The sequence below is a fragment of the Ostrea edulis genome, chromosome 3 (genome assembly GCF_947568905.1).
Source record: "Ostrea edulis chromosome 3, xbOstEdul1.1, whole genome shotgun sequence".
In the NCBI taxonomy this organism is placed as follows: Eukaryota; Metazoa; Mollusca; class Bivalvia; order Ostreida; family Ostreidae; genus Ostrea; species Ostrea edulis.
The window spans coordinates 49,260,467-49,279,276 of record NC_079166.1 but is presented as its reverse complement, the minus strand read 5'-3'; the positions used below and the strand labels follow the sequence as shown (position 1 = coordinate 49,279,276).

Sequence of the window (18,810 nt, the reverse complement as noted above, 5' to 3'; positions counted from 1 at the left end):
AACACCAACCATGAGAGCATTACAGAAATCTAACCTTGATGTAACTCGGGAGTTTACAAGAGATTTAGCTGCTTCTGTTGTTAAATAGTTTCTGGTGTGGCCTATTTGATTTGCCACAACTGTGCATAACAAGATCTGCTGACAGAGTTCACTTGTTGCAACATATCCATCTTAGAGTCAAACATGACACCAAGATTTCGAACGCAGGTTGAAGGATTAATTTGTGAGTCACCTACTGTCACTGAAATGTTTCTAATGAGATTTGCATTACGATCAGATGCAAACACAATGACCTCGGTCTTATTTGTGTTGAGTTTCAACATACATGTATTGCTATGCATCCAAAACACGATGTCGTATAGACAACGCTCAATACGATGTACATAATGTCTGCATGCCTGTGTAGCCGCCGGCTATGCCCGTAGGCTAAAAAAGCTGAGAGTCATCAGCGTAAAATTGGTGATCAAGTCCATGATATCTACAGATGGATTGTTTTGTGAACAATGTATAGAATTTGGGACCCAGCTAAATGATATGCGGAAGTATGTTAGGGCCGCGGCAGTATCTTTTTTTTTAAGTTTGTTATGTAACAAGAAGGGAGAAAATGCAACGGACCAGACCGGGATTCGAACCCGGGCCCCCTGAATCTCTAGTCAGGTGCTCTACCAACTGAGGTAACTGGCCACTGGCGAACCCGGCTGACCGCTACATTCCTCCCTCCTTAAATGTCTTCACAACTGAACTCGGACACCATCAACCCAGGATCTTTATCCCCTGGCAGGCATTTTCACCTGTCAGTTCCAGGGGTTGGTCTACGGTACCAAATGTAACAGGAAGGGAGAAAATGCAACGGACCAGACCGGGATTCGAACCCGGGCCCCCTGAAGTGAATCTCTAGTCAGGTGCTCTACCAACTGAACTGGCCACCGGCGATCGAACCCGGCTGACCGCTAACAGTACAACAAATTACAGCGAATTACAAAAGACCGGTTGAGTTTTCAATTGCTTGCTGGATTGATCAATATAATATACAATTTGGTCAGCAAAGTATCACATTTGGTCTGAATTTAGGTCACAGAGTTATTCAGGTATGACAAAGAATTGACAACTTTTTTCTCTCAGTGTGAGTGACAATAACCCCATCTAGTTTTACTGATTATTTCAGTAATAATTTCAGCAATAATTTCTTTGTTTGTTTGGCATAATCAATATACTGTTTATTCCGTAATTTAAGAGATCCCCCACCATCACCCTACAAGGTTGTTTTAATTTATACTTCTTTCACCTCTGCCATATGCAAATGTTTGAAAATTTGCATAATCCTATAGTAATTCAACGGAATAAACCAAATTTAAAGAGCAAATAACTTACACTTTCTCGCGAATCAAATAACATGATAATGCCGTTTGTTTCTTCAGAAATTTCCTTTCTATTTCTAAAATATCTCTCCATCTTATTTTTTTCATGGTTATAAGCTGAATAGGTGTTGTAAAATTCCCAAAGAAAGACACTGCTAGGTAGATGTGCACTTACCAACCCTGAAAACTATAAATAGAATAACTAAACAATAGAAGACTGAACCTGAATGGTTTAGCTAGAATAACATGAATTCTATTGGTCAGAAACCGTGAGTAACAATAGAAGAGTATTCTGGAAGTTTTCTTTGTGTGATATGAATCATGGACTGACCTCAAATATAGATTGACAAACAGATGAATGGTACATGTGGACACTTTGTGAGATGTCTAATGAAAATTTCTAAAGTGAAATTGGTGAGAGTTTAGTAAAGTTCAATTTAATAAATAATTAAAAAAATTATGAGAGAGAGAGAGAGAGAGAGAGAGAGAGAGAGAGAGAGAGAGAGAGAGAGAGAGAGAATGCACCCTTTTCTTTACTAAAGTAGGACTAATCAAAGGTATTTTTGAAAGAGAAATATAATCAAATTTGATTTTATTCCAAATTTATTGATTTAGAAAGACTAGAAATAATGTTTCAAATATGAAAGAGAAAGAGAGTGCAACTTTTTTTTTTACTTAAACATGTTAAAGTATTCAAATGTAAATTTGAGAGAAATATAATCAAATTTGATTTTAATTGATATTCACTTTTTAAAAAAAACTAGGGAAATAGCTGCAAAAGACACTGAAATCAACTCAGATTTACCTGTAAAAGCAATCTACGCTTGAGTAACTTTGTGACCTAAATTCAGACCAAATGTGATTCTTGGCTGACCAAATTGTAAAGTCTATTGATCAATCCAGGCAATAGAAAACTCAACCTGTGTTTTGTAATTCGCTGTAATAACTTGTTATAACAGATTAATAATTTGTTATAACAAATTTAATCTGTTATGACGAATTTAAAAGTTTGAAATAACAAATTAAATCTGTAATAACGAATTTTGGAATTCGTTATTTCAAATTCAATTTTTTAGCTTCTGTAGGTAAAAGCGGTTTATCGCTACGAGCATTATAAGTCTGAATTGTCTAACATCCAACGCAACGCGGCCTGGCGAGGTTACCGTTATATTATTTTTTTCCCCCCAAATAAATTCACCTTCCGAGTAGCCTGATAAACTGCAAGGGGTATGTATGTTGATAGCCATGTTTCAAATATTTATTTCTTTTAATAAGGGAGTAATTAACTGTTTGAGGACTGGCAAGTCAGGATTAACGCGAATTTCCTCAGCATCTTAAAAGTTTAAAATAGTACATGATTTTTAAGTGCCTGACTGTGGGCTTTTCAGTGTCACTACCTGTGACTTTTAGTTTGCAGACAAGGACAGTATGTAGACATCGTTCCAGATGGGCATATCATGTACCCTAGAGGTGAACTTGTACGACTAGGCTCCAGATGGAGTCGTGTACATTATTGGAAGTAGAAGAACTTTATATTTTATTTGCATTTATTTATCTAACTTGCTCACGTGCTAATCACATCAAACATAATTATATAGGATTTGATATTGCCGGAAAATTCTGTATAGTATTGCAATACTTACTGAAATGGAATTTGGACACACACTACACAGCCACTCCACGTTTTCAAAAATATTGTCTTCATGTAAACAAACTATTCAGAAGGTATATCATGCCACCATCTTAGTTGTCTTTTTTACCAGGTGCATTATGATAATTAGACCCCTGCCATATAGAGGTAACTTTTTCAAGATCTTACCTCTTCCATCGTCATGGTGCACTGGAAATACTTAGTCCATCTATCAGCTATAATCAACCATCAAAACACCATCTACTGCTTCTTAAATGCAAAAACCCGGTGAAAGGGGGGGGGGGGGGAGTTGACACAATTATGCAGATGAGAATTCCCTTACTGATACTTGTGCATGGAAAAAAGGGGATGGCACCGAATGCAGGGTAGTATGCAGCCCTGTAAAGAATGAAATTTGGGCAAAACTTGTTTGGTTTTGGAACAGACTGGCATAAGAAGTTTAGTAAATCTATCACAATGTGGAAACAACTTTGGAATTGCTTGTGAACACACACACACACACCCCTCCCTATTGCTTTGACTCACAACTCACTAAGTTTTGTCACCCATTTTGTGACAACACTGAAAAATTTGAGACATTTGGCTGTAGAAATGTCACTGTGACAACATTTGAGAGTATGCCCACATGTACACGTGTGTGGATGTTGATTCAGTATTATGAACTTTTCTTATTACGTATTGACATTGTTCAAGATCTATTACCTTGCTAAGTTGCTATATTTACTGCTATTTTTGATTTGATCGACCTATGAAAAAGGGCTATCATGATATTATGTCACATTTGAGAAGCAGTAGACGATGTTTGACGGTTGATTATAGCCAATAAATCAGCGATTCATTTTGAAAATGGTTATCATTGATACAGCGGAACTCCACCCCAACCCCCATGATTATAACAATGAGTCCCAAGCTAAAATCAATGACTCCAAAGTTTATTCTTTCAAACAATAGTGATTTTCTTTGAAACCTTTCGAATTTTCTTGACCTCTGCTGGATCAACAATTGACCTGGGGGACTTGACGTTTGTTTTTCCCATGCTTACTGTCAACGTTATTATTTGTGTCACTTTGTAATTTTTACCCTAACTTTCCCTGATTATGTAAAAATTAATTATCTTTATGGTGGCATTGTTACAACCGTCAAGGGGAAGTTTTGTCTACTCGACATAATGTCACATCATTTTGTTTCAGTGGTTAATGCAGTATGCGTTGATCATGTTAATGCAGTGCGCATTGATCAATAAGTTTACAACTTACAATTTTTGTCCTTCAGAATATCTCAGGTGTCATGTACATCCCACAGTTCAAATTTTGTACTGAACACTATACATTTATTTCAAAATTTGTTACATCCATTGGGATGCATATTTATTGAAATCATGCGTCCTGAGCAAATCTAATGCGTAATTTACTCAGGATACATGCCAAAATGAATAAATTGACTTTATTTCCAGTTCACCATGACAATGCGAGAGGTAAGACCTCGACAGAGTTGCTTCTAAATGGTAGGGGTCTAATTATCATATTAGATCACCGATGACGGCGTAAAGGGGATGACATAAAAAGCCTGAAGGACCGTGGGTTAAAGTCGGACGCCACGAAGATCATCAGGTCCATGAACTCTGATATTTTTGCTAGGTTAACGAAATGAGAGAGTCCATGAACTCTAATATTTTTGCTAGGTTAACGAAATGAGAAAGGTTTGAAACAATACGGAAAGGGAAACAGAATTTGAATATTGATGTTTTGATTTTTCTAAATAAATTGCAATGGGACCTGATGTTTCTTTTTTCTTGATAAAAAAAATTCATGTTATTCAATTTCATATGTGTGAGCTACTACAATTTTATGTGGGCTGAAATGATTTCTTTTATTATTGGCCCCTAAGGTATTTAGTCGAAGTTGGAACCCTGGGGACCCACTAAGAAAGTACTAGAACTTCATTTAATTTAGTGTTCCCAAAATTGATCAAGTCTTTTCAAGGGTAGCTGCAGAACTGTAGTTCTCTGGGAAATTTTGAAATAGATGAGGGAGCCTTTAAAGAGTCTTGATTTACAGTACTTTGTCTGCACATGATTCAGGTCTTGTATCCAGAATATATGAACTAAAAGCTTAACAGGTGGTACTTGTATTTTGTACCTGTTGTGCTTAAATATTACAATTTCAACTGAGATACAAATGTGCATGCATGATATGATAATTGCAGCATTTTATTTCATAAAGCAGGCAACGAAATTAAGGGGAAATACTCGCTAAATGCGAGTTAAAAATTGTAATTGTGAGTAAAAAAATCACGTGATCGCAACTTTTTGCGAGTGAAAAAAAGATCTTTTTCCGGATTTCTTTGGTTTGTACTTTGAAGTTTACAATAATTTTGTCTTGTGCATAGAAACGTTTTACAGAATGAATATACAAGTATTGAAAAAGTATTGAATAAATAACTAAGGCCAAGGTCATCTCAGTCAGTGATGTCGAAGATGACTTACTTCATGCACACTTTAGGCGTCCTAGAGACGTTTGATTTAAATAGCAAGCATGTTGATCTCGTCCGTGTTTACATGAAACAACACATGAAAGTTAGTGTCATCGCTTCTCGCGGTGTCCTTCTGTAGTCTATAGGCCTAGTCAAACACTTAAAGGAGTCCGCGGTGTGTTTTTTTTCAAGTAGAATTTTTTCGATGAAATTCCCACAAGTTTTGAACATATAGTTTGAATTGGCGCAAACAGTCTTCAAGATTTAAAACCACATGATGTAAATAGGTGGTAGATCTCTGGACAGCGAGTTCGCAGCACAAGTGTACCCTATGACCCTCATTATGCACCAATGGTACATGTATGTTGTCTGATAGTTCATTGAATATTAAATGAAAAAATTCTCAATATTATTTTTATTATTGCACTTTAAAGAAGACTTTAAAAGATTCTCCCTATATTTTGATATAGATACATGCTTGTTTTCTTAAATTCCTGTAAAACAGTAATCGATTGAAAAATGCTAGTAAAAGCTTAATTTTGCTAGTCCGAAAATGATCCACTTGCTAAAATTTGCTATTAGTGAAAAAAGTTTAATTTCAATCCCTGATAAAGGGCAGATAACTCTGTGTTTTCTGATAAAATACATTTAGAAAACATTAAAAATGTATGACAATTTCATAGGAAAACTATGCGAAAGACGTCGGACCTGACCGATGTGCAGTGCCTCAGGTCCGATGCGTCATTTTTTACACCGAACCGGAATGTCCGATGTCTCAGTGTCCAGTTTTGAACCTAACTATTTTGACGCGGAGTCATTTAAATGTTTGTTATAAGTAAAAAATTATCGCACAAATCCAAATACGTAAATGAGTGCGATTAAAACCGCATTGACCGTCGCCAATCTCTCACCAGAGGGCGTTACGCTACGCTCCACAACACCTCTGTTATCGTCTGATTTACAAGAATTTTTGTAAAACAGAGCGTCTTTGAAAATAAAATTAATCTGCATCATTTTCATAAATAAAACATAAATTTATGAGTTAAAAACACATTGGTAGGTATCGAAACACTGTATTGCGCTACTACTGTACTAATGCAACCTCCATATTTATGGAACTATTTTGTCTTGTCAAATGTATTCATTTCACTTCGTAACTATGGACCTACATTAGAAAAACTAGCGATAACGGAGGTGGGCGGTAAATCTAGTACTGCCGACTCCCGATGGTCCCGGATTGCGATGTTTTATAGTTAATATTTAAACCGGCGAACAGAATTACTTCATACTTCTCGGGAACAATCTTCATGTTCAAATTGATTCACACAATTAAAAAAAACCCAATAATAATAAGTATAAATTCTTAAACTTGAAATGTCGCATACTCAAAAGCCGTAAATTTAGTACTGTGTTGTAATTACAAACACCGAAAACGGACACTTTTCATTCAATGCATGATTTATAAAGATACTTTAAAAAGATAATAAAAACAAAAAACGATGTTGAACAAATCTTTATGTTTAACTAGAAGTATTTCTTCTTTTTCATAGTTTTAATGATTCCAAAATATACATGTAGGCCTATGTAGTGTACTCCCGATGGTCCTGGATTGCGATCGATGATTATCACCATGATTTATAGATAATATCAAAACCGGCGAACAGAATAACTTCATTCTTCTCGGGAACAATCTTCATGTCCAAATTGATCCACACAATAAAAAACCCAATAATATAGATAAATTCTTAAACTTGAAATGTCGCCTACTCAAAAGTGGTCATTTATAACCAATTTTCCACTTCGGATGAAAGTGAAAACCAGTACATAGCAAATTAGTTTAATTACCATCTGATTTTGAACAACAAATCCTAGGTGTGAATTAAAATTTGTCGGGGAGGGGGGGTGTTAATAGGGGCAAATCAATAAAAAAAAAAATGACATTTCGAAATTCCAAGGGGATGTTCTAGTATTTAAGAGAAAATATATTACTAACAATTTTTAAATATATATATATATTTGTATCTAAAATCAAATATTTTCATTATATTTTCTAAAATCGGGTTTGGATTTTCTTTCTTCCCCAGCAAAACAATATCTAATAAGAATTTTAAAGGACCAATTTTACATGTACAAAAAGAAATCAATTTATCTTGATTTTCTAATGATTAAGTTACACATATTAAACCTCAGAATTTGTTGTATAATCAAATAATCAAAACATTGTTAAAAATCATATATCAACAAAATCACATACATTTTGAATATTTTCTATTATTATATTTAAAAAAAAATTAAAATTAAATACCGTATCTTTTATTTTTATTCTTAAATAGAATTATTTTTTGCGATAAATAAACGTACATTGAACCAAAACAGAACACATGATTTAGTACGTTTGACTAAAAAGCCATAACAAATCGGGCAATATGTAAAATGGAGTATTTCTTCAAGACAATTAGTAATAGATGTGAATTAAAATTAATCAAATTAAATTTAATTTGTAATTAGGGATCTGTGGTAGAACTATGTCCACGTCGTAGAATCGGGGAAAACATATAATTTATGAGTTCTGCCATAATTTAGAAACACAAAGAATGCCTAATAATGGTAAATTTTATTGATTTTTAAAAGTAATTTGTTTCCATTTTAATGGTATTTTTCTTTGTTTCATATTGTGTTATATCTCTATGTTTGTTAACCGTACCTGTATCGGTGTCCATTTTCGGTTTTTGTATTTATAACACAGTACCGCTTTTGAAGGTGACATTTCAAGTTTAAGAATTAATACTTATTATTATTGGGGTTTTTTTTAATTGTGTGAATCAATTTGGACATAAATATTGTTCCCGAGAAGTATGAAGTAATTTTGTTCGCCGGTTTTAATATTATCTATAAAACATCGCAATCCGGGACCATCGGGAGTCGTCAGTACTAGATTTACCGCCCACCGATAACAGAGGTGAAAGTGAAGCTTGCGTGGCGCGTCCTCTGGTGAGAGAATGTGACCGTCGCGTCTAAAGTATTAGGCGGGAGCGATCTCCGGTATTAGGCCTACTCGAGAAGAATATGGACTATCAGTCGATTTTTTTTAACGGCCTGCGAGAAGATTCAATACGTACGGTTTGGAAATTTTTGTTTCACTTTTTCGGACTGACAAAATTTTATTCGGTCCTGTGTGTTCATTGATTACACTTTTCTCTTTAGAGAAGTCGAGCGGCATAGCCTTCATCATGAAGGCTGTGCCTCTCGACTTCTCTAAAGAGAATATGATTACATAGGACCGAATGCCCTGTGTCACAGCGGCTAAGCCCGTTTTGGGCCCGAACTCTGTGATACCATAAATAATTTTCGCATAGACTGAGGAAAAAATATTTACGCACATGTAATGTATATTTACACACATGGTGCAATAAAAACTTGAAAATGTTTAATTTTAGGATGAGTCACTTTATATCCAATATTGCATGATTCGTAAGTTGCTACTTCATAGGAAAAAATATTTACACACATGTAATGTGCATTTATACACATAGTTCATTCAATAAAGAATTTAAGATAATTTTTTGTACCTATTGTGTCTAAATATTACAATTTGAACTGAGATGCAAATGTGCATGCGTGATATGATAATTATCTACAAAATGTAGGTAAAAATTTCCATTAAAAGTCCCTGCTGCTGTTATCAAAGGATAGGGGGAAAAGCCTCTTAGATAAGTTGTGTAGAAATCTGAGGAACAGTTTACACATGTTGAACAGTATTACCAAGGGACAATTTTATTGTGTGTTTGGTAAATAAATATCTAAGTCCTTTGTCACATAGTATGGCCTAAGGTTAGCATATGTACACAACATATTGTAATTGACTTGGGACAAAGAAGTAATCTATGTTAACTTTCTGAATTGACATCAGCATTGTCTTAGGCAGTGCATACATTGTATACAGGTTTAATTAGTGTCTGAAAAATAATTTCAGGTAAATTCAGTCACAGAAGTATGGCTGTGTTGGGAGCCCAGCTTGTCTTTAGCCTGATCATCTTCAGTTTCCTACAGAAGCTATCACCATACTTATCGTTTGGTCGCTGGTTGTTGGTGGGGAGATTAGTCCGCTACCTCCATCCGAGTGAGGAGGATCTGAAGAGGGCAGCAGGTACCCCCAGCAACTACCAAGGGAGAGGCAAAGGTAAAGTACATTTACTCAATTTACAGCTCTGTCTTGATAAGTGTGTGTGTGTTGCTATTTCTTTCTTTCACTAAAAATGATCAATGACAGCAACAATGAAAATATATACATGTATAAATAAAATTGACAAAGACACAATTATATTTTTAAAAATTAAAAGTAGTAATCTGTAAGAGCTTTTTACCATATTGCTACTGCTGCACAGTTCATCTGAATTTGACATCAGAATACTATCAGGGGAGGTGCTAACATATGGAATTATAATTTAATGAATTTGTGTCAATCCAGCGATAGACATTAACTTGTCCCTCTGGCAAGTGGTCTCTGAAGTTTGATAGTCTGAGCATAATAATTTTTAGCTTTAATGAACCCATATCTGGGCAATAACAACAGCATTTTGTTATTTGCTTTTTCTAAAACTTTCACCAAATCAGCCTCAATGGCGTTACTTAATCTAGTTATAATGAAAATGAAACTGTCGTTAAATAATGACAGTAAATAATGTCTTGATCTCATGAAAACTTAAACATTACTGAAACATTTAAACCATGTGAATAGTCTGGATAAGTCATGACCCTCTGGGGTCATAATACGAGGTCAAATTTTTTGTTGGAATAAAGAAGTTAAAAAATTATCTTAAAATCTTCTGAAGAATAGCAGGGACAAGGTGACTCAGGTGAGTGTTGTGGCCCATGGGCCTCTTGTTCTTATTTTTGTCTGCAAGTAAACATATAAAGGATATTTTTAAAGAGATTTGTCCATATTCTGTGATCCTCGTTAAATTACAGATTTTTTTTTTCAATTAAACATTTTGATTTCATTTCATTATTTTTTTTAAAAACACAAAAAGAACAAGAATCTGTCTTCATCTACCTATTAGTGGGTCTGTGGGATGCACTATATCAAGATTTATATAATGATTGCACATTTTGAGTACATACAATGCTTAAATAGGAGTCAGGGTTTTGACAAATACTAAGTGCACAATGTGAAGGGTCAAAATCCAGACTACTATTTTGGCATGATATATGAAAAATGTGACATAATTATAATATTTAACATTATTATGATTATTTAACACTGAAATCACCTTGTTCATCTGTTGGTAGACATGATTTGTTCAGAGTATATCTTTAACATCAATGAACAGATTTTATTATATCTTATGTGAATAATGAACTTATACACCTACTACTTTGTTTTAGATTGTTATGCCCCCCCCCCCCCCCCTTCAAAGAATATTATTATATTATATTATATTATATTATAAGAATATAATATTGTTATTCAAAGAAGAGGGGCATATTGGTTTTCACCTGTTTGGTCGGTCGGTCGGTAGACCACATGTCGTCCGCTCAATATCTTGAGAACCATTCACTTGATGATAATGATATTTCATATGTGGGTTGGTTATGAGTAGAAGAGGACCCCTATTGTTTTTCAGGTCGAGGGTCAATCTAGTCTGGACATAGGAATATAATGTCCTCTCAATATCTTGAGAACCCTTTGCTTGAAAGACATCAAACTTGGCACACTGGTACATTCTAAGGAGTAGATGACCCCTATTGATTTTGAGGTCATATGGTCAAAGGCCAAGGGTCAAACTGGGCATAGGAATATACTGACCATTCAATATCTAGAGATCCCTTTGCTTGACAGACATCAAACTTGGTACACCAGTACATCATCAGGAGAAGATGACACCTATTGATTTTGAGGTCACATAGTCAAAGGTCAAGGGTGAAACTGGACAAGAATATACTATCCGCTCAATATCTTGAGAACCCTTTGCTTGACAGACATCAAACTTGGTACACTTGTACATCTTCAGGAGAAGATGACTACTAATGATTTTGAGGTCAGATGGTTAAAGGTATCTTGAGAACCCCTTGCTTGACAGACATCAAACTTGGTACACTGGTACATCTTCAGGAGTTGATGACCCCTATTGATTTTTATGTCACATGTTTAATCCACTCTTGACATAGGAAGATATTGTCTGCTCAATATTTTGAATTGATGATACTACTCTCAATTAATCAGAGTTAACTCCTTTTATGCCGACCAGCAACTCATCATCAACATATACAAAGAAAGATAACTCTCATGTAATGAGAGTGACATGCACATTTTCAGAGCATGCGTAATGAGCAAGCTTCCTTTTCCAACTTGTTACTGCTGCGATTAAGATTTTGCACCATGGGGGCATATGTGTTTTACTAACATTTTTCTTTTTTTTTTTCTTTTTTTTCTTTTTTTTTTTTTATAGATTTTGTTGTTATTTAAAGTTGATTTTACTAGAAACGTCTTTAGTTATTATATTGACTATCTGAATTAGAAAAATGTAATGTAGCACTAACATTTCTATAACAATTTTTTATCAATCAGACCACTTTGAAATTTGACCCCCTTCGTCACATTTTTGCTTCGTTTTTAGCTCACCTGAGCTGAAAGCTCAAGTGAGCTTTTCTGATCGCTTTTTGTCCGTCGTCTGTCTGTCTGTCTGTCCATCCGTCTGTCTGTTAAACTTTTCCCATTTTCGACTTCTTCTCCAGAACCACTGGGCCAATTTCAATCAAACATGGCCAAAGCATCCTTGGGTGAAGGGCTTTCAACTTTGTTCAAATGAAGGGCCATGTCCCTTTCAAAGGGGAGATAATCACAAAAATGCAAAAATAGGGTGGGGTCATTTAAAAATCTTCTTCTCAAGAACCACTAAGCCAGAAAAGCTGAGATTTACATGAAAGCGTCTTGACATAATGCAGATTCAAGTTTGTTCAAATCATGGGCTCCGGGGGTTGGATGGGGCCACAATAGGGGATCAAAGTTTTACATACAAATATATAGGAAAAAATCTTTAAAAATCTTCTTCTCAAGAACCAATGAGTCAGAAAAGCTGATTTTTACATGAAAACTTTCTGACATAGTGCAGATTCAGGTTTGTTCAAATCATGGGCCCTTGGGGATAAGATGGGGCCCCAAGGGGGGATCAAAGTTTTACACACAAATATATAGGGAAAAACTTTAAAAATCTTCTCAAGAACCACTAATCCAGAAAACCTGAGATTTACATGAAAGCTTCCTGACATAATGCAGATTCAAGTTCAAATCATGGGCCCCTGGGGTTGGATGGGGCCACAATAGGGGATCAAAGTTTTACATACAAATATATAGGAAAAATCTTTAAAAATCTTCTCAAGAACCAATGAGTCAGAAAAGCTGATTTTTACATGAAAGCTTTCTGACATAGTGCAGATTCAAGTTTGTTCAAATCATGGCCCCCGGGGATAAGATGGGGCCACAAGGGGGGATCAAAGTTTTACACACAAATATATAGGGGAAAACTTTAAAATCTTCTTCTCAAGAACCACTAAGCCAGAAAAGCTGAGATTTACATGAAAGCTTCCTGACATAATGCAGATTCAAGTTTGTTCAAATCATGGGCCCCTGGGGTTGGATGGGGCCACAATAGGGGATCAAAGTTTTACATACAAATATATAGGAGAAAACTTTAAAAATCTTCTTCTCAAGAACCACTAAGCCAGAAAAGCTGATTTTTACATGAAAACTTTCTGACATAGTGCAGATTCAAATTTGTTCAAATCATGGCCCCCGGGGGTAGGATGGGGCCACAAGGGGGATCAAAGTTTTACATACAAATATATAGTTAAAATCTTTTTCTCAAGAACCACTGAGTCAGAAAAGCTGATATTTACAAGAAAACTTTCTGACATAGTGCAGATTCAAGTTTGTTCAAATCATGGCCCACGGGGGGTAGGATGGGGCCACAAGTGGTCAAAGTTTTACATACAAATATAGGAAAGAGCTTTAAAAATCTTCTTCTCAAGAACCATTGGGCCAAAGAAGTTGACATTTACATGAAAGCTTTCTGACATAGTGTAGATTCAAGTTTGCAAAGGGTAGTTTGGGCCATAATAGGGACTAAGGTTTTATATTGAAAGTCTTCAGATATGGGCTCAGGTGAGCGATGTGGCCCATGGGCCTCTTCTTTTTATTGGTTTTTTTTTAACCACCCACATGTAGTTCCAGACGAGCGTATGATCCTAGTGTGTTAACTTGGGGGGGGGGGGGTTATTGATAAGTGATATGAAGAATTTACAATTTACATTTGTGCAAATTAAATTATCTGACATGATATGCTTTTTTTCTGAGGTAGCCTTCCCACTTGATATTTTTTGTTAATAAAGAGTTAAGAGTGTGTGGTGAGTGTATGGTACGTTATGCATTGTACACATACCTGTGCAGGAACTTGGAGAATTTTAACACGTAATAGTATATATAACATTTAGAAATGTGAATAAATATCGTTTGTTGTCTGAAGGTCTTGTGTATTTGAAATTTTTAAAAAATATATTTTTATTTATTGTAGGGAAAAGAGGAGACAATAAGAAGAATCACAAAGACTCTACTGACAACAACTTCACGATTCCACGTCAGATCGACATTGCATTGGACACTGCACGTGTTGAAGCTGTGGATTTACTACAGTTGAGATTCTATCCTGACTATCAGTGGCTTGTGGACTTTTCTCTTTCTGCTGGAGTTGTGTACTTCCTCACAGAAATGTATTACACCATAGGTCCTCGGTCTGAGTTCAATATTAGCATACTGTGGTGCATGTTGGTCATTGGGTTTTCACTGCGAGTTCTGTTTGCCCAAACAGCAATGTACTTTAAGCTAGAGAATGGAGGGGAGAGGATTCTGTGTGTGACATTTGCTTTCTTCTTCCTTGTGGCGGCCATGGGTGTTCTAGTGGTGGATGAATCCATTCTTGAGTTTGGTTTGGTGGAAGGGTATGAAAACTTCTCCACTGGTGCTAAAAATTTTCTGAAACACCAGGATGTAGATTATGAAGGACCTGTGAGCTTTTTGACCTTCAAGATAATTCTTGCATTCGTTTGTTCCGTTGTAGGAGCTTTGTTAACTTTTCCTGGACTTCGATATGGAAAACTTCATATTGATGCATTGAAATACTCAAGAGAAAATAGAATTAAACAGCTCTTTTTGCACCTTAATTTCATCTTGCCATTAGTGATTATTGTAATGTGGATCAAACCATTAGGACGCACAATGTTATGTGGAAAACACTGGCAAGCCACATACAAACATTTGCAAGAATCTCAGTTTGACATTCTGCGACTGTTGCTGATTGGAATCATGTTTTTGCTAAGACTATGTTTGATGCCAACTCATCTTCAAGCTCATCTAAATACAGCGTATGAAAAAGTGGAGAACTTGAAGAAGGAAAGTGGTAGGATCAGTGGCATGGAGTTCCAGAAACTCATTGCCAGGATCTTCTACTACTTGTGTGTTGTGACCCTGCAATATTTAACTCCCGTAATTCTGCTTTTGTTCCTGATGTTTTTGCAGAAGACACTTGGTGAATACTCTTGGTCATCCATTTTGGGAAAAGATTTGGAGGAATACTTCACCTCTCTCAGCAAAACCACAGATTCAGACTCAGTGATCACAGGAAGTCTGAACTCAACCACTATTGAGTCAATCAGTGAGACCGCTGCACAATTTTCTTTAAGTCTGGTGAACTTGCGCCAGGTGTTCTCTGCTCAGTGGTATCGTGGACTAATATCTTTTGTTACATGGTGGGTCTGCACCTCCTGGTTCACTACCTCAGCCTTTGGGATGTACTACCACTCCACTATGGGATCCAGCTGAATAGAATCACTGACAAGAATACCGAGTAAACACAGTGTCTGCTGCCATAGCAATTTGAATATTTGTAATTCTAGTACATACATGAAATTTGCACGTACGTGAATAATTATACAGTAAAACTCTGATATAGCGAATTTCTGCGGACACTCTGTAAAAATTCACTATAAGCGTAATTCGCTAAACGTTTATAGCGAATTCATGATTAAAATATAACAAATTCGTTGTAAAACTGATTTGTTCTACATGCATATCAGTTGCATAAGAAAGCAGCAATTGATATACTTGAGTTTATATTGTCTCTAAGAAAAATTAAGCCCATGTATTTTCGAGAAGAAATATTTTTGTACAAGATATATACACACTGATTTATATATGATAATTTAGCTTTAGGGATTGTTAAGTCACGCAAGAACATGTCGAAAGAAAAATATCAACAAAATTATGTGCAATACATACAAACAGTCTATCACAGTTGTCATTTACTTGTTGCTTTACACAGATAAACGAGTGTACGATATAATAAATGCAATCAAACTTCAAAATTAATTAACGAGAATAGTAAACAATACCGACAGTATATTTGCTAAATGTATGTGTAAGTATTGTTTTGCGTTAACAAACTCTTTGTGAAAAAATACAAAAAGAAATTTCGTAATAAGCAATTGTTAAAATTGACGAGTTTAAAAGGAAAAAAATCGTTATAAAAGATGATTTTTACGTTCATTTTTAATTCAAGGGAAATGTGAACTTACTTTGTTATATCTGTAAATTCGCTATGTCCGTGTTCGTTATAAATGCAGATTTTTATATAGAATATATAAAGAATTTGCCTGGGAAATCTATTTCTCTTCGCTATAGCCATAATTTCACTTTATCCGTGTTTGCTATATTCGAGTTTTACTGTATGTGTAGGTAATGGTGCACGTAAGTAATGGCTTCATCATGTTATACCCCTTACAATAAAGTTGGGGGTATACTGGAATAATCATGTCAGTTTGTCTCACCTTACTACAAGTGGAATTCTAAGAAAATGCTCACATAGCACATCCTGAAATGGTTTTCCAACTTGTGATCCAGGAGCTGCATTTTGCATATGTTTGTTCTTCAGTGACTGGTTAAGGACCTGTTTATAAATACAAAATTAACTTGCTCATATGACACAGTTGATATTTTTCCAATTCATGGTCTTGTTGTGCATCTGACCTATATTTTGCACTGCACCTGACTATTGTTAACTTCAGGATACCATTTATGTCTTTTCCCAGCTTTCTAAATTAAATATCACCAAAACTTGCCTATAGCTTCAAATGCTGTTTAATTATTAATGCATGTAGGTAGGTAGCTGCAGAACTGTAGCTCTCTGAAAAGGTATTAGGACTGTCCCAATAATTTTCAGAGAGCTACAGTTCTGCAGCTAGTAGGTATGTTACCATCTTGTCACAAGATTGACACAAACATATCTTTTGATTTGCAGTGTGTCATGATGCTCAGTAAGAATAATTTGAAATACTGGAAGGAGAAAAGTATTTCTATTTCAGGATTGGGTAGCTTGGAACAGTAATGTTCATTTTCAGTTTGAATGTAGTTTTTCAAGCATACAGTTTTTTGTTCACTCCTTAGAGGTAGTAGTCCCTCAAGGACATCTAGTTTTGTTTCATGTGGCAGCATGCATATTAATTGTTTTTAAAATTCTATGGAACCTAGTCAAGCATTGGGCTTTTTACAAAATACTAAACACTTTATCATTGAGAAAATGAAGTATGACCAGGATAATTGTAATGTTGAAGAATTGAATGAAAAATGTGTGTAGCATCATTTTATGTAACCATACATTAATTTTATATAATCATTCATCTTTAATTTCAAAGATTCATTACCTTTGTGACTGGAATGTTTTCAAATGTGATTAAATTACCACAGAACGTGTTCTTTTCAGTTTTAATAAATCAAATCAATTAGAGTGATATATAAGGGTGTGATCATGTTATTTAAACAATAAAATGCTTTCTTTGTTGTTTCACCGGGTGATGAATGTAGCTAGCATTGCAGAAAAATTTAAACAGGTTATGTATAATAAAAAAAAAAATGCAATGATTGCTACATGTACCTTCATCACCCGATGAAACAACAAAGAAAGACATTTTATTATTTATATTTTTAGCTCTTCTGAGCCGAAGGCTCAAAGAGCTAATCCTATGGCCATGTCTGGCGTGCAGTGTGCGTCAACTTTTTGGGAAAAGGGCTATATCTCAAGAACCCCTTGGTCAATTTTTGTCACAGGGTATCCTCGGCCCAAGGGCTTTTATTTGTACTAAAACTAGGGTTGTGACCCTTTAACAAGGGGAGATAATTATGAAAATACAAACAGAAGCAGTGGTTGCTAAAAAAATCTTCTCAAGAACCACTGGGCAAATCATCACCAAACTTATGCATAAGGATGAGGATAGGTTGTAGATAAAAAAAATGTTCAAGGCATCATCCTGGGGTAAAGGATTTGGTCTTGAGGTCGCTTCAAAGTTGGCCTTAAATTTTGTTTTGTTAAAACTTTGATATTTTGCTTATTATAAGGACAAGGATTATCAAATTTTGTCAGTTGGTGCCTTTTAGGATTTAATATCATGTTGTCTCAAAAGTAGGTCATGGTGACCTACTTTTTGAATTTTGTACGGAATTATTATTAAATGGATTTTGATGCATATCTTGGACACTTTTGAGCCTATGATCATCAAAAGTTGTCAGTTGATGGATCATGGAACTTGAACTGCGTCATGTGGAAAGTATGTCACCATGACCTACTTTCTGAATTTTATGGCTAATCATTTATGAATACATTTTGGGTTGTTATTTCAGATACCGAGAGGTTTAGAATCATCAAACCTTGTAAGTTGATGTGTCTAGAGGCCTAGAAACATATTTATTTAAAAAAAAAAGTAGGTCACTGTTACCTACTTTTTGAATTTTGCGGACATTCAAATTTCACATTTTCAATTTTATATGTATATTTTGGACACTGAAAGCTAGGATCATCAAACTTTGTCAGTTGATGCATGTTGAGTCTCCAGAGTGTGTTGACTAAAAAGTAGGTCACCGTGACCTATTTTTGGATTTTGACGGCTGTATTTGAATATTTCGGATACTATTTGACTTGCAATCATCAAACTTTGTCAGTTCTTGAGTCTTCAGAGTGTGTCGACCAAAAAGTAGGTTACTGTGACCTACTTTTGGAATTTGACGTTTATATCTGAATATTTCGGATACTATTTGACTTCATTATCAAACTTTGTCAGTTGATGCATCTTTAGTCTTTGGAGTGTGTCGACCAAAAAGTAGGTCACTGTGGCCTTCTTTTGGAATTTTACTGCTATATTTGAATACTATTTGACTTATCAATACGCCGGTTTCGAGATACACCCGAGTTATTTCCCTTTGGAGAACTCTCGTATATAGTGAGACGC

General features: G+C 35.3%; 1 protein-coding gene across 2 annotated transcripts; it reads left to right on the top strand.

Annotated features, from left to right (window-relative positions):
- Positions 1–2,486: 2,486 nt before the first annotated feature.
- On the top strand, positions 2,487–17,281 carry LOC125675637 (transmembrane protein 161B-like). Of its 2 annotated transcripts, none has more exons than XM_048913408.2 (3): positions 2,487–2,585; positions 9,455–9,661; positions 14,052–17,281. In XM_048913408.2, the coding sequence occupies exons 2-3, from the start codon at positions 9,475–9,477 to the stop codon at positions 15,353–15,355; spliced, it is 1,491 nt and encodes a 496-aa protein (XP_048769365.1). In that variant the 5' UTR covers positions 2,487–2,585; positions 9,455–9,474; the 3' UTR covers positions 15,356–17,281. The 2 variants fall into 2 exon arrangements, with proteins under 2 accessions (XP_048769365.1, XP_048769364.1); XM_048913407.2 differs by lacking the exon at positions 2,487–2,585 and adding an exon at positions 8,406–8,596.
- Positions 17,282–18,810: the final 1,529 nt, after the last annotated feature.

Coding starts and splice junctions, on each gene's coding strand:
- LOC125675637 (XM_048913407.2), top strand. CDS start 8,548: ATGGACTATCAGTCGATTTTTTTTAACGGCCTGCGAGAAGATTCAATA. Junction 8,597..9,454: donor CCTGCGAGAAGATTCAATAC/GTACGGTTTGGA, acceptor AAATAATTTCAG/GTAAATTCAGTCACAGAAGT. Junction 9,662..14,051: donor CTACCAAGGGAGAGGCAAAG/GTAAAGTACATT, acceptor TATTTATTGTAG/GGAAAAGAGGAGACAATAAG.